The 25,859-nt window shown below is 49.4% G+C and overlaps 1 protein-coding gene across 1 annotated transcript in view; it reads left to right on the forward strand.

The window, feature by feature from the left end:
• The window catches only part of SHISAL1 (shisa like 1), a 79,571-nt gene extending 63,179 nt beyond the window's left edge, over nt 1-16,392 (forward strand). The window contains exons 5-6 of the mRNA XM_032645415.1: nt 12,719-12,866; nt 16,336-16,392. Of these exons, the coding sequence (XP_032501306.1) occupies nt 12,719-12,866; nt 16,336-16,392 (205 nt within the window). The remainder of the gene's footprint in view (nt 1-12,718; nt 12,867-16,335) is intronic.
• The last annotated feature ends 9,467 nt before the right edge of the window (nt 16,393-25,859 follow it).

Raw genomic sequence — 25,859 nt, forward strand, 5'->3', positions numbered from 1 at the left:
TCGTGGCTCTCTGTATTTTGCTCCTGCCTCTCTGGGCAGCTGAGACCTTTAGGATGGAAAAGAGTGAGCTGCCGAGGTTGGAGGAGACTGAGGTGGGACCGGGGAACATTCCAGGCCCCGGAGTGGCATGTGCAAAGGCACTGAGGCAGAGAGAGCCAGTGCATTCATGTACCAGAAGGAAAGTCGAGATGCAGGAGTGTGGGGAGAAAAGGGGAGCCCAGGAGGGGAGGGCTGGGAGTTGCAGGGGGTGTCTGATGTGCAGGGCCATGGTGAGGGGTGGGCTTCCTGATCCCAGGACCAGGGAAGCCCTCCAGGAGAGGGACAGGTGCCTTTTTAAAAGCTCCCCCTGGCAGTGAGTGGGGAAGGGAGCTGGCCGTCCAGCAGAGGCTGGCGCTGTCTTGCAGGCTGGGTTGTGGCAGGAGCAGAGAAGGAAGCAGACAGCCCACAGGAGCAGCTGGTGGATTGGGTGGGGGGTGAGGGGCTCCAAGACCGTGTCCTGGACTCTGGCCTGAGCCGCTGGGGAGATGCCGGTGGGATTTTTCCAAGGTGGGAACCCAGGGGCAGGTGTGGCTTTGGGGATCAGCCTTGTGGAGTGTCTGCCGTCTGAGGTGCCTGTGAGCGTGGATGGGGTGATGTCGGTGCCACACACAAGTCGGGGAGGAGCTCGGAGGAAAACCTGGGTTGAATCCCAGCTTGGATTTGGCCAAGGGGGCTTGTCACAGAATCATGTCGTGCATGGGGCCAGGAAGTCACCTGGGGGAGAGGATGAAGTGTGTGGGAAGGGACCCAGGGGACGCCGGCAAAGGAGTTCGGGTAGGAGCAGCCCCCGAGGCAGACGGAACCCAGAAAGCCTGAAGACGGGGTGATCCTGGAGCGGCGGGGTCGGCCTCAGATGCCAGGACCGAATGCCCTGCCCTCTGCCCGCCGCTCCCACGATGCCCGTGTCCGTCCCTCAACACAGTCAGCGGCTCCTGCAAACACACGGAGGCGACGGCTTGTCTGACTCCCAAAGGCATCATCTCGCCTTCCCATCTGCCTGGCCTTTTTTTTTTTTTTTTTTTTTTTTTAATTTATTTACTTTATTTATTTATTTTTGGCTGCGTTGGGTCTTTGTTGCTATGCGCGGGCTTTCTCTAGTTGTGGCGAGCAGGGGCTACTCTTCATTGCGGTGCATGGGCTTCTCAATGCGGCAGCTTCTCTTGTTGTGGAGCACGGGCTCTAGGCACGCGGGCTTCAGTAGTTGTGGCACGTGGGCTCAGTAGTTGTGGCTCACGGGCTCTAGAGCACAGGCTCAGTAGTTGTGGCACACGGGCTTAGTTGCTCCGTGGCATGTGGGATCTTCCCAGACCAGGGCTCGAACCCATATCCTCTACATTGGTAGGCGGATTCTTAACCACTGCGCCACCAGGGAAGCCCTCTGCCTGGCCTTTTACGCAGCTGGCTTCTCTCTTCAGGAAGGAAAGTGAGGTTTCACGTTGGATTCTTTAAAATGAAGCCGTGCCTTATGACCCCAAATCATTCTAATTTGTCCACAAACAAGACCTTTGTTTTGATGGTCTCTCGTTTCTCCTGGAGACTCGGTGACCCACAGCTGGGGTGCGAGGGGCACTTGGGAGAGCGCTGCCCGTCTCACCTGCACCACAGCCTCTCAGGACAGGTGTTTTCTGGCCATTTTACGGATGTGGAAACTAAGGTTCTGAGAGGTCGCTGGCACATTCGAAGTCAAACAGCCAGTGAGAAGCAACCTGATTCCACGGTCGGGTTCTTTACCCTCTGCTGGGAGCACCTCCACGGTGCCAGGTCTCAAGGGGCACTCAGTTAGCCCAAAGCCGCCCCAGCACACACAAATACACACGCGCCACACACAGAGACACTGTTCACATCACACACCCAGACATCACACACCGACACACACACACACACACACCACACATACACACACATACACACACATCCACACACATACACACACCACACACACACGCACACACACATACACACACACCACACATCCACACACATCCACACACATCCACACACCCACACACATCCACACACATCCACACACCACACATCCACACACATCCACACACATCCACACACACACATACACACACCACACACACTGACACACACATGCACACACACCACACATACACACACATACACACACCACACACACACACATCCACACACACCACATCCACACACACGCACGCACACACACACACACACACCACACATACACACACATACACACACCACACACTCACACACACGCACCTTCCCTTGCTCAGCCCCTCCTTCTGCACCGGGATCACTGCCCCTCTTCATCCGTCTAGAGGACCAACAAGCTGTCTTGCTAAAGGCAAAATAAAAATTTCCTAGAGGGTCTCTAACGTCCCCTTTGTGAAACGCTTTCCCCGCCCACTTCACAGGACATCCGTGCCCTGAGCGCCTTCTGCGGGCGAGGCGCTGTCACACGCTCTGCTTCCTGGGAGCCTCACGAAGTCCCCACTTAGCAGAAGCGTAAACCCAAACTCCCGGAGGCAGGTGCCTGACAGCGGGTGACGGCAGTGAGCGAGGACACAGGCCGAGTGTCTGCGGGGACCCCAGGGGCCTGGGCCCTGCCTTGCTCCAGGCAGCTCTCGCCTGAAGCGGGGGAGGACGGAAGGAAGCCCTGATCCAGAAAAGCCTGATCGGTCTGAGGGTTGTGGAGCCTGACCGTGTCTGCAGGACTAGAGTGAGGGACCCCGAGGCCGAGCTGGCAGCAGGGGGAGGAGGAGGCCAGAAGCAGGTTACGGGCTCAGGAGAGGAAGAGCATCCTGCCAGGAAGCCTCCCTTCACAGCCCAGCAGCTTTCCTCACTAGGTAGTGAGCTCCCCATCACTGGGGCATGCAAGGTGAGACCAGAGGTTCATTTCCTGAGGTAGTTCACGGTTTCCGAGTTGAAGTACATAAAGTGCCCATCTTGATGCTACAGCTTGGTGAATTTCAATCCGAAATTGAAACATTCCAACACCCAGAAGGCTTCCTCGCGTCCCCTCGACACCACTCCTCTGACATCCAGCCCCTGAGTGGTTTTGCCCAACCGTGGGCTGTTCCTAGGCTGGAGTTGGCTGGTGTGGGGCCTGGGGTCAGTGTCTCTCACGCAACATTTTATCTATGAGGTGAATTCCTCCGTGTTGTTGGGCATATCAAGAACCCGTTCTTTTCAGTGCTGTGTAGTACTCCATCATATGGATGTAGCACGCTCTGCTTCTCCCTTTACCTGTTGAGGACATTTGGGTTGTTTCTATTACCCATAAAGCTGCTCTGAACATTCACAGCCAAGTCCTCTGGTGAATGGGTGAACACATTTCTCTTGGGTGTCGCACAAGTGTCCCTGGGGCTGCTGCAACCAGTGACCACGAACTCAGTGGCTTAGAACAGCACAAATTATCCGCTTATAGTTCTGATGGGCAGAAGTTCAACGTGAGCCTTGTGAACCCCTAATATTCAGGTGCTGGCAGAGCTGGTTCCTTGGAGGTTCCGGGGAGAATCTGTTCCCTGGGCTTTGCCAGTTTCTGGAGGTGACCTGTGTTCCATGGCGTGTGGGCCCTTCCTGTGATGGCATCACTTCGACCTCTGCTTCCATCCTCACATCTCTTTCTCTGACTCTGAACCTCCTGCCCCCCTCTTTTAAGGACCCTTGTGATGACCCCAGGCCCACCCGGTAACCAGTCTCCCCATCACAAGGCCCGCGACTCATTCGCACCTTTCATCCCTTTCACCACGTGAGGCCACATTCACAGCCTCTGGGGATGAGGATGGAGACCTCTTTGGGGGCCTGAGTTCTACCCACACAGGTGTATATGTAGCACCAGGGGACAGGCATATATTCAACTTCAGCATGTACAGCTTCCCGTTTCCCAAAGCAGGTGAATCATTTTGCGCTCCCCAGGTCGTGGGTGAGAGTTCCTCCCCCACCTCACTAGTCTTTCTCATCTTAGCCCTTTGTTTCAGAGGGCTTGTAGGGCAGCTCCCTGTAGTAGTTTTACGTTCCATTTTCTCCATGCTCGCGTTTCACTTTCTATCATCATTACCGAGCACACCTCCTCCATGCCGCCCCCCATGACCACACCTTCTGCCACTAAGAGGCCACCTTCTGTGCCGGGGGACTCTCTCTGCTCTCCCCCACCGTGGGAGTGCCCTCTTACCACCTTGGTGGTCCCACATTGTTCGCCCCTTTGTGAGGAGTGGTCAAAGCGTCTCCACCTCTCAGGTCGCTGTGAGGACGCAACAGAAATTGAGCTGAAGGCTCCTGTCCCCACTCCCGGCTTAGTGTCCCCACTAGATCCAGGCTGAGCTCTTATCAGTGCCGTGGGCACAGTATCTGCGGCTCACCTGGCAACGTAGTCACGCTGTGCCTCCCGAGGCCTCTGCTTTTATCCTGAGCAGTTACTGTGACAGATTCTCAGCCTTCTGGAAGCGTCCATTGTTATGCAAATTTCCAGGCGCTTTGTCTTATCTCCCCAGTTAGGTTGCAGAAGCCAGCTGGAGACCCTCCCTATCCTGCTGGGCCCCATCCGGGTCCCAGCCCTGCATCCTCTCTCCAGGGCAGCGGCGCCTGCTGCTCAACTGGCCTCCCCACAGCCAGCCTAGCCAGGCCACCACCCGGCACCTGAGGGGTGGCAGTGCAGCCCAGTGGCCGGCAGTACAGGCTGGACTCCTGGCTCCACCGCTAGCCAGATATGTGACTGCGCAAGTCACACGACCTTCCTGAGGCTCGGTTTCCCCACCTGTAAACAGGGGAAATAGGGCTAGGGCTGCTGGGAGAGCGAAGTGAGACTAGGCACAGAAAGTGCTCGGGGCTTCCCTGGTGGCGCAGTGGTTGAGAGTCCGCCTGCCGATGCAGGGGACGTGGGTTCGTGCCCCGGTCCGTGAGGATCCCACATGCCGCGGAGCGGCTGGGCCCGTGAGCCATGGCCGCTGAGCCTGCGCGTCCGGAGGCTGTGCTCCGCAACGGGAGAGGCCACAGCAGTGAGGGCTGCATACCGCAAAAAAAAAAAGAAAAGAAAGGAAGTGCTTGGACAGTGCCCAGCCCAGAAGAGATACCGCATCACAGCAGCCCTAACTCTGACCTTTCTTGGGATTAGGAAGGATCTTCCACGTCTACGTCCCAGAGCCCTGGGATCTCGTGTAGGGCCTTCGCCCGGCAGTTGAAGTGCTCCGTGGCTGCCCGTCTAGCCTCAGCCCACCAGGAAGATCCTGCGTCACCTGCTGTGACCCTCTGATTGGCCTGGGCTCAGACTGCCCCCTCCTCCTGGTGTGCCTTCCCTCACTTCCTGACATGAGTTTTCCCTGGGTCCCCGCCCCCATCCAAGCTACGCCCCCAGCCACTCAGCACTGACACAGTGCGGATCTGTCGCTCTCGTTTTAGGGTCCCAGCGTGGCTCCCCCCCAGTTCAGAGCACTCGAGGGCTGGGCCCACTCCTTCCAGGTCTGTGTCTCAGCACCCAGCCTAGGCCAGGCAGAAGATGCCACCAGCAGGGGCTTCCAGAGGCATCATTCTGCTTTGGTCTCCACTGCATGGGGAGCCATTGTTTTTGAACCAGTTCCCCAGTGATGGACATTTCTTTGATCCTAATCCTCCACTTTTACCCACATTACTGCAATAAATGAGCTTGTAAGAATTTTGCCCTTGTGAGCGTATTTGTAGGATAATGGTTAAGTGGAATTACTGGGTCAGAGGGCGTGCGCATCTATAACGTGGGTGCGCGCCAAGCTGCCTTCCAGGAGTGACCTGACGTCCCTCCCACCAGCACGAAGCAGAGGTTTTCCCCCCAAACCCAGCAAACACATGGTGCACTCAACCTTTTTGATCTCTGCAGACGTGCTGAGTGGAGGAATGTAGAAGCTTCCTTTGCGCTGTGCTCTGGAACGCTTTCTCATTATGGCTTTCATTTGCTTTTCTCTTATGTTAGACTTTGGATTTGCCGTTGGACAGTTTCTTTCTTTCTGGCATTGCTTTGTTTAGATTCACTTTTCCTGGATTCTCGGGCAGTTGCTATTGTCTCGGAAATTCACTCATCTCATCAAAGTTTCTAATTTCGTTGCACAGGGTTGAGTGGGTAGGTTGTGTGTTCCCCCCATCTTTCCTGAGCGCCTGCTCTGTGCCAGGTGTCGTTATTGGTCCTGGGGGTAGAGTAGTGGGCCAGCTCCCATTTATATGGAGGCTACAGACGATTTAAAATACGTGTGGAATTCCCTGGTGGTCCAGTGGTTAAGACTCTGCGCTTCCACTGCAGGGGACGTGGATTCCATCCCTGGTCAGGGAGCTAAGATCCCACATGCAGGGCGGCACGGCCAAATAACAAATAAAATAAAATATGTGGACTGTTAGATGGTGATAAGTGCTAGCGAGAAAAACACTGTGAGAGCAGGGAGGGAGTTGATGATGGAGTCCAACTTTCAATAAGGTGGTCAGAGAAGGTCTCAGTAATAGGTGACTTGAAGGACGTAAGGGAATAGCCATGTGTTTATCTGGGAGAAGAGAGGGAAGCATGCTGGTGCAGGTGCCGTCTTGGTCTAAGGGCTTGGAGAAGCACAACCAGTAGGATAGATATCGATACAGATATAGATATAGTATAGACACAGATGTAGATATCTATATATAAATCTAGGTTATAGATAGATATCTATATATAAATATATGTCTATATTTAATACAGATAAAATATGTAAAATCTACATAGAGATAGCTATATATATAAAGAGACTTATTCCAAGGAATTGGCTCGCGCAGATTTGGAGGCTGAGAAATCCCAAGACCTGTAGTTGGCAAGCTAGAGATCTAGCAGGGCTGATGGCCCAGTACCACTCCAAGTCTGAAGGCCTGAGAACCAAGAGAGCCAATGGTGTAAATTCCAGTCCAAATCCAAGTCTGAAGGCAGGAAAGGACTGATGACCCAGCTCAAAGACAGGAAGGCAGAGAGGGAATTCTCCCTTCCTCTGCCTGTTTCTTCTATCCAGGCCCTCAGTGGATTGGAGGAGGCTTACCTGCATTGGGTAGGTGATCCACTTGACTCAGTCTACAGATTCAAAGACGGATCTCATCCAGAAACACCCTCACAGACACACCCAGGACCACGTATGATCAAATATCCGGGCACCGCCCCTGTGGCCCAGTCAAGTTGACACGTAAAATGAGCCATCGTGGCTGGAGTGGAGTGAGCAAAAGAGAGAAGATGAGGGATGTGACCAGAGAGGATGGGGAGGAAGGTCTTTGGCTTCTCTGAGTGAGACGGGAGCCAGTGAGGGTTTTGAGCAGAGGAGGGACATGACGCGACATGGATTTTCACAGGATCCCTCTGGCTGCTGTATGGAGGGTAGACAGAAGAGCTTGATAAGCGAGGAGGCCATGGTAGAAGCAATGGAGGTGGCAGAAGGGCAAGGTTGATGGATACATCTGAAGGATTTACTAGTGGACTGGATTTGGGGATGAGAGAAAGAGAGGGGCCAAAGATGCTCTGGGACTCTGTTGGAGTTGTATTTACTGAAGTCAGGAAAATTGTGGGAAAAGCTGATTTGGGGCAAAGGATCAGGATTTTAGTTTTGAGCATATTAAGTTTGAGATGTCTATTAAATATGGTGATGTCAGGTAGACAGTTTGAAGCTATGGTGTGAGCTTGAGGCTGAAAGAGACATTAATGTATGTAGAGTAGTTAATCCCTTGGGAGGAGATGATTTCCTCAGGAGTGAGTAGAGATGGAAAGGAGAAGAGGAGACCGAGAAGATGGGGAGGGACCCACGGAGGAGCCTGAGAAGAAACAGCAAGAAAATTAGGAGGAGAACCAAGAGAGGGGCCTGGAGTGTCCTGGAAGCAGGAGAAGTGATCACCTGTGTCAGTGCTGCCAAGGGGACACGTAAAAGGAGGACCGAGAATTGACCACAGGATTTAGCAACATGGAGGTCTTTGGTGACCTTAACAAGGGTAAACCCTGCAGAATAGTTGGGTCAAAAGCCTATCTATAGGGGTTAAGAGATAATGGAGAAGCGGAATTGGAAAGGAAAAGTACAGATAACTTTTACGTGGTCACTTTCTCCTTCTGCTTTATTAGAGTCACCAACAGTTAATGTGTCCTGCTTTTCAAAAAGAGTAAGAAATTGGATTTATTTATTCATTTCTTACTTTTATGTTTTTAACTTCATTTCAGTTTTAATTTATCAAGTGCTTTCCTATGCCTTCCTTCGGTATTTTGCCTTTTTTTCTAATTTTTGAGCTGGATAGCTAATTCATGTTCTCTTATTTATTAATATAAATATTTAAAGCTATAAATTTTCCTCTGAGCATTGCCTTGGCTGCATCTCACACGTTCTGAAATGTAATCTTTTTATTTTCATTATTGTCTAGATATTCTGCAACTTTGACTTTTTGCTCTATCTTTGACACAAGAGTTATTTTAAAGCATTTTAAAACTTCTTGGGTTTTGTTTTGTGATTAACATTTTCAAATTCTAGTGTATTGTGATCAGAGAATGTTGTCTTACATCTACTTTTTGGAATTTAATTTCTTTGTGGCCTGATAATTGCTTTTTGTGTGTACATTTTCAAGAACATTTGAACAGAAGGAAGATTCTGTTTAATACACACACATAGGGCTTCCCTGGTGGTGCAGTGGTTAAGAATCTGCCTGCCAATGCAGAGGACACAGGTTCAAACCCTGGTCCGGGAAGATCCCACATGCCACAGAGCAACTAAGCCCATGCGCCACAACTACTGGGCCTGTACTCTAGAGCCCACAAGCCACAACTACTGAGCCCACGTGCCACAACTACTGAAGCCCGTGTGCCTAGAGCCTGTGCTCCACAACAAAGAGAAGCCACCGCAATGAGAAGCCCACACACTGCAATGAAGAGTAGCCTCTGCTCGCCACAACTAGAGAAAGCCCATGCGCAGAAATGAAGACCCAATGCAGCCAAAAATAAATAAATTAATTAATTAAAAACACACACACACACACACACACACATACTATGTTATTAATTAGGTTATTTGGCTCTCTATACCTTATTTATGTTTTTGTCAACTTAATCTGTGAGGGACTGAGAGAGGTGAATTAAAATGCACCAATATTAACATACTCTGTCTTTTTCTTCCTACATTTTCAGATTTCTTGCTCTATGAATGTTGAGGCTATGTTATTTGGTGCAAAGACACTCATTACTTTAAGTCGTCATGGTGACTCTCATCCTTGATCCCCACACAATGCCTTCCTTTTCTCATTCTCTATTTCTTGCCCTGACTTCAGCTTTGTCTAACATTCAGATCAAGACCCCTGGTTTCTCTTGGTTTGCACTCGTTTTGTTTCTGCCCATTCTTTCTTGTGTAATTGTGGCAAAACACATAACAAAATTTACCATTTTAACCACTGTACCGTTCAGTGGCATTAAGTACATTCACACTGTTGTACAACCGTCACCACCGTCCATCTCCAAAACCTTTTCATCATCTACTCATCCTATTATATGAAACCTTTCTGAATTATTCTCCCTTCAGTGGATTTTGCTTGTAAACCAGTCTGAGTCTTTTTTTTTTTTTTTTCAGCAAGTGGTGTATGGCTCATTAACATTTAATAATATGGCAGCTACATTTAGTCTTAGTTCCGTCATCATAGTTTTATGACATGCTTTCTGCTTTTATAGCTTTTGTGGGGGTTGTCAATTTTCACCATATGGCCTCGTTTTTCTTGTTTTCTTTTTTGTGTATATATCTTCTGACAATTTGGAAGCTGTGTTTTTCATCCCATAGTATCTTCATAATTATACTGTCATATGATACCCTTAATCCTCTTATTTCTTAGACACTGTTTATTTTCTCCTACTATGAATGATGCCCAAATTAGAACATATCTACTCTCCCTCCCCTTCTCTCACTTCCATCAAATGATTTTAGTTGATTATATTATATTAATTTTTCCATTACCTTTGTACCTCTAATTTATTTCCATCTCTAACTGATCTTTTTGGACTCCCAACCATAAGCAAATAAGACATAGTTTACATATGTTACCTCCCTCTTTCTGACCTCCACCTTCCCTACCATAGTTTATATGTGTTCTCTGTTTCCTTTTTGTTCTTTTCTATAACAGTCACAATACATTAGTTTCAGACATAGTCCTACAGTTAAATAGATTCTCATTGCTAGTACTCTTGCCAGAGTTGCTCTATTTACCCTTCGTTATCCTAAGGTATAGGATTATTATCCTTTATTATCCTCTATGCATCCTCTCTTAATTTATGCAAGAAGGGCTCATGGGAGCTATAATTCAAAATGTGTTTTGAAAAGTTTTCTGTTGACTTTATACTTAAAATCGGGTTCATCTGGGCTTTCAATTCTTGCTTCATTTATTCATTCAACAAAGACTTATTATGTGTACCAGTTACTGCTCCAGACCCTGGCAATGCAAAAATGAACACAACACACAAATACCTTGACCCTCATGTAGCTTATTTTCTAGTTGGGAGAGACAAACAATAAGCTAGACCAGGGCTTCCCTGGTGGCGCAGTGGTTGAGAGTCCCGCCTGCCGATGCAGGGGACACGTGTTCGTGCCCCGGTCCGGGAAGATCCCACATGCCGCGGAGCGGCTGGGCCCGTGAGCCATGATCGCTGAGCCTGCGCATCCGGAGCCTGTGCTCCGCAACGGGAGAGGCCACAACAGTGAGAGGCCCGCGTACCGCAAAAAAAAAAAAAAAAAAAAAAAAAAGCTAGACCAGTAAGTAAAATATTTAGTGTACTGGATGGAGAATGATAAAGCAGGTGATGGGGGCCACAGAATCTGTCACCCTAGAGCCCAGTGATGCACATGGTGTGTTGACTCTGCATTTGGAGTATCAAGCCCTCTGGAAAGATGGGTTTTGTTGGCTTAACCCCCTCCATTAACTTCCCCCCTTGCCCATGGAGCACACTGGAGTCTGGTGGAAGATGGTTTATCTGTTAGTAGCTGTAATCAGATACAAGTTTCAGAAACCCAGCTACAACGGTGTGGAGGTGGACAATCTGGGGCTGCCACCAGAACCAGGTTTCTCCCTGCTTCCCACTCCAGCCACATTAGTGAAGGTCCTTTGTTCTCATGCTCTTCCTCTGGATCCATGTCCCCTTCCCAGTAGACTTCCACTTGCATAGCATTGGCCAGAGTGGGTATGTGACCACTCCGGTCTGCAAGGGAGTATGGGAAGTTGAATACTTGTGACTGGGTAATTACCCCTATAAATGGCTATAGGACAGGGGATTCACTGTGTCTTCCTGAGATGGAGTTTTGTATTCTGTTCCTCATTATCCTTGTTTGGAGGTGATCTCAAGAGGAGAAAGAACAAAGGCAACTCAACTCTGCCAATCAAAGCTGTAAGTGCCCCGTGGACTGGTGTTTACACTCTTGACCTTACCCCAGTGATCTCGTGACCTGTCCGTGTGCCCGGAGTGTCCTGGCTTCTTCTCCATGGCTTTGTATGATATGGTCCTATCCAGTGGTGTGCCACCAAGATTTACAATGGTTCTTTTTATTATTATGAGTGTTATCTGTATCTGTTCTTAATATTTTCTAGTTTGTTATAGCAAGGGTGACCATCTGGTTTATCATCCAAAGTAGAATACTTTTGAGGCTGAAAAGGGAACAATATTAAAAATTTTGTCAGAACAATAAGTATTAACTGGGACTATCCTTAAGCCAAGGCATACAATCACCCTGGTAAACGTTGAGGTAAAAAAACACTGTTGGTTTTATAAGGTTTTTTTTAAAACATATTTATTGGGTATAATTTCTTTACAATGGTGTATTAGTTTCTGCTTTATAACAAAGTGAATCAGTTATACATATACATATGTCCCCATATCTCCTCCCTCTTGCGTCTCCCTCCCTCCCACCCTCCCTATCCCACCCTGCAGGCGGTCACAAAGCACCGAGCTGATCTCCCTGTGCTATGCGGCTGCTTCTCACTAGCTATCTACCTTATGTTTGGTAGGGTATATATGTCCATGCTACTCTCTCTCACTGTCACAGCTCACCCTTCCCCGCTCCCATATCCTCAAGTCTGTTCTCCAGTAGGTCTGTGTCTTTATTCCTGTCTTCTCCCTAGGTTCTTCATGACGTTTTATTTTTCTTAAATTCCATATATATATGTGTTAGCGTACGGTATTTGTCTTTCTCTTTCTGACTTACTTCACTCTGTATGGCAGACTCTAGGTCTATCCACCTCATTACACATAGCTCAATTCGTTTCTTTTTATGGCTGAGTAATAGGTTTTATAAGTTGATCTGGTTTTGTCTTACAGATTGAAAATTGTATCTTTGTATCTGTACTCTCTGTCTAGTAATTAGCCTGTTGATTCTCTTGGGTTTTCTATGTACGTGATCTGCCAATAATGGTAATTAGGGTTCTTCTAGCCCCACTTCCTGTCACTCTATGCTCTTTTCTTGTCTTATTGCTTGGGCCAGGGGCACTAGTGCTGTATGAAACCATAGTGATAGCAGGACCCTGCTTGTCTTGCTTCCAGCTTTAAAGTCAACAGGTCTCAGTAACTAGAAGACAAAAACATGTCATGTGCTCAGAGAAAAACCTGGGTTCTCCTGGAACTGAGGCCAGAGAGAAATGTCCCCAGTGTATCCCCATGGAGGAGACACCATGTGATACTTTGTTCCTTTCTGCTTCCCTAGAAAACCCTTTTGCTGTGCCTCAGGATGGGGGAGGTGAGACCCAAAGCACCTGGCTCAGCCTCCGAGAAGTACCACTTCAAGACGCCGGGGAGAGCCAAGACGGCCGCGGTGGTGGCAGAGGAGAAAACGCCGCCTGTGCCCGAAACCTTCCTCGGACTTCTAACACTACGAGTAAACTCAGGGGTGGGGGCCGGGTGCAGGGGGGAGCTTCTGAGCCACCCGTCCGCAAGCAATAGTCCCATTTTGGGCCAGTGGTTTCTGAGAGGTGGCGCCATGGTGGACTCAGGATGACCGACACAGCTGCTCCGGCCAAGTGAAGCCGGGAGGATTCAGGCCATGTGTTGTACCCGTGCGTGGTTCCCTCGCCTCTGCTCCCTCCAGTAGTGGCCTGTGGGCCTCTCTGTGTCAGAATATTGAATGTGAGTGTGTGTGCGTGCGTGTGCGTGTGATCAGGGGTATCCTTTTTGTTTGTTTGATTGGTTTTATTGGTGTCCCCCCGAGTTCTCCGATGGGCCTGAGTCACCTTGTGCTGGGGGTCTGGCCCAGCGTCCGGGCTCCAGCTTCTTGCTGCAGCTGTGAGCCAGATGGAGCTGGCAAGCACAGGGCACAGCCACACTGTGTCTCAGGGGGTGTTGGAGATGCGAAATGCCCGTGGGGTTTCGTTCTTATGGAATTTGTTCCCATAATGACAGTGATAATGAGAGACACGTCTCAGGCCATCCTCGGGGCAGGCACTAGATTATCTTCATGTATACCCTCTCTCATCACCTGGGAGGTGGGTGGGATGAACTCCCAGCAGAAATGGCCCATGTCTCACAGCCAGGAGGAGACCAGTCCTCGGTTTGACCTCAGAGGTATAAGAACCCAAAGTCCAAGCTCCCCAGCCCAGGGTACCCCCAACACAGTCCCACAGTGGATGGGCCATCACCCAAGCTCTCCACCGTCGCTTCCCCAAGGACCCTCCTACACACAGCACATTCTGGTTAAGCACCTACTGTCTGCCAGCCCTCTGCTGGGCAGCGATCGGGAAGGGAGATGAGTCAGGCTGGCCTCGTCCCTGCCCTGGGGGAGCCGTATCTGGTGGGAGAGACAGACACACAGATCTTTGCTGGACAGAGTGATGAGCACTGTGGAAATGCAGAAGGGAAGCTTCTAGAAGCCCTTCCCATTTAAGGAGGGACTTCCACAAAAACTTGGATGCCCGTAACATCTATCCACAGAGCTCACCACTGCCACCACCCACCCCGCCAGCCCGGGGGCACACACACGGAAGGGCCTGACCTAGGAAACGATCACATAAATCCCCGAGGGCCAAGGTGGCAGTGTAGATACCTTCATTCCCCTGGTGTTAGTGAAGCCAGCGCCCGGCTGGGTGGGCCCGGCTCATCTGCTCACGTACCCTCACCTAGCAGGACCCACTGTCTTCCACAGACCCTCTGCCCATCAGACGTGGCAGTGAGCAGGCAGGTCCCTGCTCGTGGTGCTGGTGTCCTAGCTGGGGGAGAGGACAGGGAAGAAATAAGCAGTGAATAAGGAAGGTAGCAATAGCAGTGAGCCCTAAGCCGAGAATTTGGTCAAAACAGTGTTCGTGGGGGTCCTGTTGAGCGTGGGTGGTCTGGGAAGGGCTTTCTGAGCGGGCTAAGCCCAGCTCGGAATGGTAAGTAAGCGCCACCCGTGGACATTAAAGATATTCCAGGCAGAAGGAGCAGCTAGTGCAAAGGCCCTGAGGCAGCAACTAGCTTGAGGCTTTCAAGGAGCCAAAAGAAATCCAGGCTGGCTGGGACACAGAGGAAGGGCAGAAAGAGAGGTGGGTGAGAGCCCAGATGCCGTGGTCCGCTGTGAGTCACCTTAGCCTGGAAAAACATAACACCTGTCCTTTGATAAAGCAGAAAGAAGTTTCCAGGGTGTCAAGCATTTTCCATCCAGCCTGGCTTTTCACCCTCTCAAAGCCCATAAAGAAGGGACTCTCCCCATTTCGTGGGCTACAATGCTGAGCCTCAGATGGGTCAAGTGGCTTGCCCAAGGCCACACAGGCAAGCTAAGGAAGACCCAGACCTGTGGCTTGAGTCCCGTCTTCTCCATACAGTGCCGCCAGGGCCCAGGTGTACAGCTTTGGCAGAGGCAATGTCAGAGAGCCCTCGCTTGGGGTATTGATTAGGGATAGGCGTGGCTTCCTTTACCCTGGATGCTGAGACACGCCAGGACCTGCCCCTGGGCCTTGTCCACGCGGAGCAGCAGTTGCCACGGAGGGGCGCTCAGCAGCCATTCAGCCCAGCTGGATCAGCAAACACCTGCATCCCATGTGCATGGCCTCGGGAATCAGAGAGACCTGAGCCTTGGGGAGAGCGGTGTGGGCACAGACCCAGAGTCTGACATCAGCTCTGCGCTGAGAGCAGTGTGACCCCAGGCAAGTTCTGTGCCTTCTCTGCCTTGACTAAGAGAAAGGGCTCTAGAAGCCCTTCCCACCTAAGGCGGGACTTCCACAAAAACCTGGATGCCCGTAACATCTGTCCACAGAGCTGACGTCAGCTCTGCAGGGACTTTTAGGGGGCTTGCTTCTCTGGCTTCCTGCGGTTCTGGGGCTGCTCATGAGGCTGTTCATACAGAGACGCTTCCCCGGCCAAGAAGGAGCTGGTGGCCTTGCCTCTCTGCCCCGAACACTAGAGCCAGAGGTCACTGTCACAGAGACCAGCAAGGGCTAGGGTTCCCCTGATCTGCATCCCTGGGCTTGGGAACTTGCAAGGCGCTGCTCTCGACTCCACCAGAGGTCTTTCCAGGAGCGAATGATGACCCCGTGGAGGTTTACTGTTGCAGCCGGGCCTGGGGATCAGAACCCTCTGTTGTGTGCCGGCGGCCCCTCATCGTGAAGCCCAGCAGACGTCGCAGACTTAGCAAACGGACACAGGGCAGCCTGGGATGCAGGGGATGGAGTGCAGGGACCCACGGCACTCGCTGCCCCTTCCCCGCTGGGTGGTATTGGGCAAATCGCTTCACCTCTCTGAGCCTCACCTGTCAAGTGTGTGGGGTGTTGGCGTGGGACGGAGTGGCTGAGGGGAGAGGGCAGTGTGCGTGGGTGTGAATGCCCGTCTGAAAGGCACACGTGTGCGGTTCATTCCCTCTCAATGTCAAGGGCTCCTCAAAGCCCCTGGGACACGGGCCATCCTGACAAAAACCTGCCCCATCCTACCATGGCAGGCAGACGCGCCAATGAGTGGAGTGTCCCTGAGAATAAGATGCAGGGTAGTGACAGGTTCAAGTAGAGATTTACAGAGTTAGTGTTTTTTAGTGACTCCCTAACCTGATTTTTCGAGCTGCCTGGTTTTACTTTTTACTGTGAGCTTCTGGCTATAACCACATAATTTGTAAAAATAACAAGAATAATACTACGAAAAGCAAAACAAAAAGGAGAGAGAGAAGATGGCAATATATCCGCTGAGGAGCTTGTCTTTGACTCCCTGTATTTGTAAGGACTTTTTCCCACTGGGAACTGTGTGTTATGATGAGCAGTTTTATGCTTTCCTTCTCATGTGTGTATAACGTAATTGTGCGTTTTGGAATCTCTACGCAGAACCAATACCTGGTATCACCCATGGGCCTCTCTGCCCCCACCTGAACCTCTGAGATCCCCCTGCACCTCAAGGAGCAGCCCGCTAGCTCAGAAGGGCCTGGGGCCGCCAGCTGCCAGCCCGACATCTGACGCTGACCGGGACCTATAGGAAACAGGCCTTAACTGAAAGCACACGTACACACACACATGCACACGTGCACACGTGTGATTCTGCAGGTAGATCCCGTCTCTCTGACGAGCCCGTCTCGGATGCTTTAGAGAAATAGCAGGTAGGCAGCTAGCATTCCTGGAGTGGGGGCATTTCTCCTCTTCATCCAAAAAACCCTTCAGGCAAATTCATCCCCAGGGCTAGAAAGGAGGGCTTGGGGGCATCAGGGGAAACACAGCCAGGAATGGGGGTTAACAGGCTTCTTCTACCAAGAGATGCTTCTCAGCTCACCGTCAAATCAAAAGCTCCCTTTAGGCCATTCCCGTCACATCGGGCCTGGCACCATCTCCCATGCACCCAGCAGACCCCTAGACCCCTGTCCACACCAGGCCGGTGTCCCAGCCCTCTGCTGTCCCTCCAGACCACGGTCCCTGCCCAGGCCCTGTCTCCTGGCTCCTCTGACACCCCATTTACTGTGTCTCCTAGAGGTCGTGCGGTAAAAGAAGATTAGTCTCCCAGAGTCACAGACTTTTTAAACATTGTTGATTGATTTATTTTCATTTTTTCAGCTTGTCTGATTGGTCCCCACCCATGGCAGGAGCCATGCCTTAGGTGGCCCTCAGAGGTAAATTTACAGATTCCGCAGTGATCCAAGTTGACATGATAGCCCCGAGAGGAGTTGCTGGGGGCATTTCTTGTCCATGTGGAGGGGCAGCCACGTCACTGCAGACACGTCTGGGTGGCCCCCTCTCTGCAGCAACCTTGGGGGATTCTTATCTTACCGCTCACCTGGCGAGCATAGACAGTGTCTACCTGTCCCCACTGGCCATCTGAAAGGTCAGCAGGGCAGCTACCCACCCAGTGAGTGGGTGACACTCTGGTCACTGCCACCTGCAGCCCCAGAACTCACCACCAGGCTGGGGTGATGTCCTGTCCCCTCCAGAAAACAAACACGGCACACCCTCCGTCTGACTGATGCCACGCCAGGCTCCCCAGCCCCTCCTTACAGCACAAATGCAGCACTAGATGGTGATTAAGTGAATGTATGCAGCTTTGGAGCCCGTGGCCTGAAAACTTGAATGTTGAGTTGAGCAGTCAGGTGAGGTAGAAGATTCTAGAAATTCCATTTGTTCATGCATGCATTCATTCATCTATTCAACAAATATTTACCCAGTGCCCCTCTGGGAGCTATTCCTGCTGTAGACGGAGATGTCAGGGAACATGCAGTGTCTGAGGGAGAGGCTGGGATCACCTGTGAAATGACTTGTGCCTAACGGTTAGGAATGTTCAAATTCATAAGGAGAGTAAGTGACCTTGGAGGTGGCATTGTCTCCCCCCCTCGCCCCGCCCCCAAGTTGTCAGTCCAAGATGCTGCCAGACAGTTGGTGCTAGATAGGTGCTTGATGAGTGAGCAGCTTTGACTATTAGTTACACTCTACCTAAAACTCCTATCTTCACGTCAAAGCCCTGACCTGTTTGCCCTTGACGGACTGAAATTCAGGGCTGCTGCAGTGCCCACCTCCAGGGGGCACCGTTTCTATAGACTGTGCTGTGAACAGTGACCCCAGGGATGGTGCAGTAAGGCGCCCTGTGAATTGCCCTAAACTGCTCTCCGAAATGTACAGGATCCCATCAAAGTCAGCGAACCCCAGGAAGGGTCACCGTGCGTATGATCAAAACTTATAGATTACACGGCCTCTGTGGGCATCCAGTGTGGTCACAACTGGAGCCAAACTGGTGTCCCCAAGAGAAGCTCTTCTTGGAAACTCACCTCAAGTTCTCACCTCAGTTCCTTCCTTTCTCTTCCGCATCTTCTAAGTTAAAGCTAGTGGGATACGTCACTGTCAAATAACCAAACAGTCAGGGTCTGGGTGATGGGCAGTAACTAAGTGGGGACTGCGAGAGTGGGGGGCTTTGTCACCCTGACAAGGTAGGACCCCCCCCACTCAAGGTCGGTGTGTCCTCCCCGGGATCAGCCGGACAAGGGCGCAGACACCATGGGACAGACTTGTCTCTCTCCTGTAAACCCCTACTTCACATGAGCAGGCGTGCGGTCTCTCTGAGAGCTGATAACCGGGAAAACCAAAAACCAATAATATTCCTAAAAATAATATAATGTAATAATAATAATAATGATGTGTTTTACACGGACCGCTGTTGCACTGCTTTTGTCTTTATATACAGTAGTTTTTATAAAGATGTCCTTAGGTTTTAATAAAGGAGTGCCACGTCAACTCTTCCCTGTATTAAAATTTGCTTTAATGTTTCAAAAATGTGCTCGGGGGAAGCTGCGCTCACATTTGTGGTCACTCTGTCGGGAGGGTGGACGGCCAGGGCCTGGGGTCTCAGCTAAGAAGCTGCTGGGGTGCTGTTAGGGGCAGCTGATCACATGGGTCCCTCCGGGAAGCCTCAGAGAGTCCAGCCCAAAGGCAGATGGAGAGGCCTGATGGACACCACCTCCCAGAGGGCAAGATTGAGGTCGGAAAGGAGACAGAGCCTCCAAAGGGGCACTGGAGGGCGGCAGGAGGGGCTGCAAGCCGCGGGCCGTCAGCGACGATTGCCGGGGATGCAGCGCCGTCCCCTCGCAACCCCCACCCCCAGCACCACCCCCTTTCCCTGCGCCCGAGGCTGGTGCAGCGTGAGAGCAGCTCTGCGGGTCAGTGTGTTTCCAGGCCTGGCTCAGAAGACGGCCCCCAGTGGCTGAGTCCACCTCCAGCCGGTGGATCCACGGAGGAAGACCAGACCCCCTGCTCCAGCAGGGACAGACACACTTATTGGGCAAATAGGGGTTTTGCACCTCCAACAACTGTCGCCCGAGGGGGCCACGTTGGAGCCTGTCCACCCCCTCCTCAACCTCATTCCCAATTTGGCCAGAGCAGTGTCCCTCCGGGCCCAGCTCAGCTCGGAATTTCCGTCTTAAGTGCTAGTCAACTCTTCCTGCCACCCCAATGGACTTGAGTCCCATGGGATGGCGCAGACTCTCAGCACACACCCTCCTCCCCGCCAACACCACCAGCCTCATGGCTGGGGCAGAGGAAAAGGACCGGGAAAAGGCCAGGATTGACATCACTGCTTTGCTGCGGGCACGTTCTTGGGGCACGTTGAGGCTTCTTTGGAGAGCCCCGTTTCCAGGCAAGGAGGACCGGGCCAGGACACGGCCACATGCACACACACACATACACACACTTACACACCTCCCTGCCTTGGCACTGGGGAGCGGACAGAATAACCTTCTGAGTAGAGATTGTGCTAGAAAGCTGCCTTCTCTCTCCCAGTCGTCCCTTACCCTAGCGCAGGGTCATTTCTGGCCCCAGCTGGCAGGGGTGACAACATGAGAAGGGCTCCAGATGCTTCAGGGTCTTGGGCACCCCGCCGAATGTCTCAGACTTGAGTGTATGGGCAGTGGGGAGCCATGGGCAGGCTGGGGGCAAAGGAGAGACACCACCGGATCTATCCCGTGGAAGAGCAGCCTCTGAGCGTGGAAAGGATGCACTTCTGGGCAGGACTTCGTAAGCTGGTGGCCGTCAGCGGCGGCGGGTGAGCTGAGCATGGCTGGCTCCCAGCCTGCTTGTTCAAGGACCTCCACAGCTTCCCCTTACATCCTTCCTCCCCTCCTCAGCTCCTGAGCCACGGGATACAGCCAACTGGAGCTTTCACAGGAAGAAAGCACAGCCCATGGCTCTCACTAGACAAGCACTAGTTCCCCCCAGAGAGAAAGGTCTGCAGAAAGCAGGGGCCACCTGCCTCCACACCGTGACCAGGCCAAGGGGTCCTGCTGGGATTACCATCTTCACTCCACACAGGCAAGGAAGCGACCACAAAACGAAGCATCCAGGCTCCTATCTGCAGTGGGTCATATCTCAGGATAGCGTATATGAACGCATATATGTGGAATCATGTAGAAAAATGGTATACATGAACCTATTTGCGAAGGAGAAATAGAGACACAGACGTAGAGAACAAACGTATGGATACCAAGGGGGAAAGGGGGGCGTGGGATGAATTGGGAGATTGGGATTGACATATTTACACTACTATATATAAAATAGATAACTAATGAGAACCTACTGTAGAGCACAAGGAACTCTACTCAATGCCCTGTGGTGACCTAAATGGGAAAGAAATCCAGAAAAGAGGGAATATATGTATATGTATAGCTGATTTACCTTGCTGTACAGCAGAAACTAACACAACATTGTAAAGCAACTATACTCGTTTAAAAAAAAAAAAGATTCCATCCCCCGTTGCCTATGACAACATCCCCCTCAGTCCTGCATCCCGGATATCCCCCCTCTGGTGGGTCATGGTGGGTCATTACCACCAGTGTTCGAATATGTCTTCGTTTCACCCGTCTGAAAGGCGCGCTCCAACATGCACCCCCAGTGATGGCAGATCAGGTCTTCAGACTACCCCGCCCACCCCAGCCCCACCCTGAGAAAAGCTAGAAACCCTGGGCCACATGTATTTTTTAAAACTACCGGAGGGCATTAGAGAGCTGACAAGGTAGCGAAGAATTTTGAGTTCAAGGTCTGGGAGAAGACAGAAACTCAGGAAGATGAGGTCTGCACTTGGGGCTGCTTTTCCCCTGGGGACTTGCTGATTCTGAAACAGGGGAATGAGAGGATGGGCCATGGTTTTCCGGCTTAGCAGGCTAGGGGGAGGGGGTTGGAGTCCTGGACTACCTGAGGGAGGGATGCGTCACCCCCACTTTGGATGAGGACCTCAAAGGCTGCACCCAGGAGTAAGGGTGGACCCCCCTTACACTCAGTTCCACTTCACCTGGGGGCCCAGAGACACCCAAATCCTGAAATTGGATTAAGGGGGTCCCAGATTGCTAGCACTCCCATGTAACTTATAGCACCACACACTAATCTTCCTCCAGAGAGGTTTCATCATCCCAGGCTTCAAAATATTTCTACAAACGATTTGTCAGATCTATTCTGTCTGTCACACCCTCAGAGGTAACCAGGCACACAGTGCAACAATGTACATGAGAAGCAGCAGTGATGGATCACAGGAGAGACCCACAGAAGTTCCAAACCAGCTGCACTTAATATGCTCAAAATGTACAAAATTATTATTTCTAAAAACGGAAAACCGTAAAAATATAATACAGGAAAATGTTAAAGAACCAATTAGAAATTGTAAAAAATAAAAAGTATGATAACCAGACATAAGACCTCAATAAATGGGTTTAAAGGCAGATTAGACCGGAAACAAGGCAAGGATGTCTGCTCTCACCACTCGTATTCAGGATGGTGCTGGAAGTGCTAACCAGTGCAACGAAGGCAAGAAATGGAAATAAAAGGCATGAAGATGAAAAAGGAAGAATTAAAACTGTCCCTATTTGCAGATGATGTGATTGTCTACAAAAAAAAAAAAGGCAAGGAAGCTACAAAAAAGACTTCTAGAACCAATAAGTGAGTTCAAAAGATCATGGGTGAGCACACAAAAGCCAATTGTATTTCTAGGTACGAGCAATGACCATATGAATGCTAAAATTATTACAATATCATTTACAATTTCTTTAAAAAATTAAAGTGTAAGTCTAAAACAACACATATGTGAGTTTTGTGCTGAAACTATAAAAAGCTGCTAAAATCAAAGAAGATCTAAATAAATGAGGAGGGGCTTCCCTCGTGGCACAGTGGTTAAGAATCTGCCTGCCAATGCCAGGGACACGGGTTCGAGCCCTGGCCCGGGAAGATCCTACATGTCACGGAGCAACTAAGCCCGTGCGCCACAACTACCGAGCCCACGTGCCACAACTACTGAAGCCTATGCGCCTAGAGCCCGTGCTCAGCAACGAGAGAAGCCACGAAAATGAGAAGCCAGCACACCGCAACGAAGAGTAGCCCCCGCTCACCACAACTAGAGAAAGCACACACGCATCCACAAAGACCCAACACAGCCGAAAATAAGATGTACCTTGTTCATGGATTGGAAGACTCAACATAGTAGAGATGTCAGTTCTTCCCAAATTGATATATAAGGTTAACATAGCTTCTATCAAAACCCCAGGAAGATTTTCTGAAGACATATACAAGATTATTTAAAATTTTATATGAAAAGGCAAAGGAAGGCTTCCCTGGTGCCGCAGTGGTTCAGAGTCTGCCTGCCGATGCAGGGGACACGGGTTCGTGCCCCAGTCCGGGAAGATCCCACATGCCGGGGAGCGGCTAGGCCCGTGAGCCATGGCCGCTGAGCCTGTGCGCCCGAAGCCTGTGCTCCGCAACGGGAGAGGCCACAACAGTGAGAGGCCCAGTTACTGCAAAAAAAAAAAAAAAAAGAAAGAAAAGACAAAGGACTAGCAAAGCTAAAACAGTTTTGAAAAAGAAGAATAAAGTGGGAGGAGTCATTCTACCCAATTTCAAGACTTATTATAGAGCTAAAATAACACTATATGGTGTTGGTGGAGGGACAGACACACAGATCTATGGAGCAAAATAGAGAACACGGAAACGGACCCACACCAAGATGCCCAACTGGTTTTTGAAGAAGGAGCAAAAGCAATTTGTTGAGGGAAAGACAGCATTTTCAACAAATCGTGCTGGAGCAAGTGGACATTCATAGGCGAAAAAAAATGGAATCTTGACCTAAGTACCTAAGTCTCATACCTTAAGGGAAAATTATCTCTCAGTGGATCATGGGTTTACATGTTTACTGCAAAACGATAAAACTGTAGAAAAATTTGAAAGAGAAAATCTTCAGGATCTAGGGCTAGGCAAAGAAGCATGATTTTTTTTTTTTTTTTTTTTTTTTTTTTTTTGCGGTACGCGGGCCTCTCACTGTTGCGGCCTCTCCCGTTGCAGAGCACAGGCTGAGGACACGCAGGCTCAGCAGCCATGGCTCACGGGCCCAGCCGCTCCGCGGCATGTGGGATCTTCCCGGACTGGGGCACGAACCCGCGTCCCCTGCATCGGCAGGCGGACTCTCAACCACTGCGCCACCAGGGAAGCCCAAGCATGATTCTTAAAAGGCAAAAATTGATCAACTGGACTTCATCACGATTAAAAATTTTGCTCTGTGAAAAACCCCGTTAACTAGATGAAAAGACAAGCTATAGACTGGCAGGAAATCTTTGCAAACCACATAACCAACAGAGAACTAGTAGTTGGACTATATAAAGAACCCTCAAAATTAGAAAGAAAAATATGGAGTCATAATGTCATGCACCTGAAACTAATATAATTTGTACATCAATTATACCTTAATTTTAAAAAGTTTTCAGAAAGAGTAACTTAAAAAAATTTTTAAGTAAACAGTAAAAAAAAAAAATCCAAGCAATCCTATTAGATATGAAGAAATATTTTACGAAAGAGGATCTCCAGAAGACCAATAATTTTCATGAAGTCCAATTTATCTATTTTGTATCCTGTTGCTTGTGCTTTTAGCTTCATATCTAAGAAACCATTGCCTAATCTGCGCTCAGGACGATTTATCCCTATGTTTTCTTCTGAGAGCTTTACGGTTTTAACTCTTACATTTAGGTCTTTGAACCATTTTGAATTAATTTTATGTATGGTGAGGTAGGGGCCCAACTCATTCTTTTGCTTGTGGACATCCAGTTGTCACAGCACCATTTGTAATTGTCTTGGCACCCTTGTCAAAAACCAACTGATCTCAAATATGAGGGTTTATTTCTGGACTCTCAATTCTAGTCTATTGATTGATAAGTCCATCCTTATGCCAGGACCACAGTTTTGATTAGTAGCTTTGGAGTGAGTTTTGTAATTGGGAAGTGTGGGTCTCATGATTTTGTTCTTCTGTTCCAAGATTGTTTTGGCTATTACGAGTCCCTTGCATTTCCATATGAAATTTAAGTTCAGCTTGTCAACTTCTGCAAAGGTGCAAGCTGGAATTTTGATAGGGATTTTGCTGAATCTAAAGATCAGTTTGGAGTATTGTCATCTTAAAAATATTGTCTTCCATTAAGACTTCCAATATTAAGTATTTTAAAACATGGGATGTCTTTCATTTATTTAGGTCTTTTAAAATTTCTTTCCATAATGCTTTGCAGTTTTCAGAGTGTAAGTTTTGCACTTCTTTTGTTAAATACAGACAACAACAAATAAGTACATGAAAAGATATTTAAAATCATTAGCCATTAGGGAAATGCAAATCAAAACCACCGTGTGATACCATTACACACTTATTAGAATAGCAAAAATTTAAAATAGTGACAAATGCTGGTAAGGATGTGGAAAAACTGGAACCATCATACGTTGCTGGTAGGAATATAAAATGGTATAGTCACTCTGGGAAACAGTTCAGCAGTTTCTTTAAAAACTCAACGTACAACTACCACACAACCCAGCAGTTGTGCTCCTGGACATTTATTCCAGGTAAATTAAAACTGATGTTCTCACAAAAACCTGTATGTGAATGTTGATAACAGCTTTATTCGTAAGACCCCCAAACTTGGGAAGTATCCAAATGCTCGTCGACTGGTGGCTGGTTAGACAAACCGTACGTCCACACGGTGTGATACTCAACAATAAAAAAGGAAGGAATTGCTGATGTGTGCAGTGAGCTGGTTGAAGCTCCAGAGAATTATCCTGAGTGAAAAAAAAAAAAAGTCAATCTCACAAGGCTACATGCCGTATGATTCCATTTATTTAACATTCTTGAAATGACACAATTATAGAAGTAGAGAACAGATTAATGGTTTTCAGGGATTAAGGAAGAGGTGAAGGCAGGAGGGATGTGGATGTAGCTGTAAAAGGGTAGCAGGAGGAATCCTTGTGGTGATGGAAATGTTATGTATCTTGACCGTATCAAGCTCAGTATCCTCTTTGTGACACTGTAATACAGCTTTCGCAAGAAGCTACCGCTGGGGAAAACTTGGTAAAGGGATCTCTCTGCATTACTTCTTACAATTGCTTGTGATATACAAGTATCTCAAAAGGAAAAAGTTTAATTTAAAAAAGCAGATTTGGGCTTCCCTGGTGGCGCAGTGGTTGAGAGTCCACCTGCCGATGCAGGGGACGTGGGTTCATGCCCCGGTCCAGGAGGATACCACATGCCGCGGAGCGGCTGGGCCCGTGAGCCATGGCCGCTGAGCCTGCGCGTCCGGAGCCTGTGCTCCACAATGCGAGAGGCCACAACAGTGAGAGGCCCGCATACCGCAAAAAAAAAAAAAATTAATTAATTAATTAATTAAAAAGCAGATTAGATGCAGCAGAAGAGAGAATTAATGAACCTTAAGATGTATTAGCAGAAAATACCCAGAATAAAAACCATGGAGACAAAAGGATGGAAAACAGAAAAGCATTTAGCAGTCATAGGAAACATGTAACTGACATGTACTGTAGTTCCAGAAGGAGAAGTGAAAGAGAATGGAGAAGAAATAATATTTGAAGAGATAAACAGATGAGAAATTTCCACAATTGATTAAAGAAACCAAGCCACAGATTCAAGAAGCCCTATTAAACTAAATCAGAAGACA

The sequence above is a fragment of the Phocoena sinus genome, chromosome 10 (genome assembly GCF_008692025.1).
Source record: "Phocoena sinus isolate mPhoSin1 chromosome 10, mPhoSin1.pri, whole genome shotgun sequence".
In the NCBI taxonomy this organism is placed as follows: Eukaryota; Metazoa; Chordata; class Mammalia; order Artiodactyla; family Phocoenidae; genus Phocoena; species Phocoena sinus.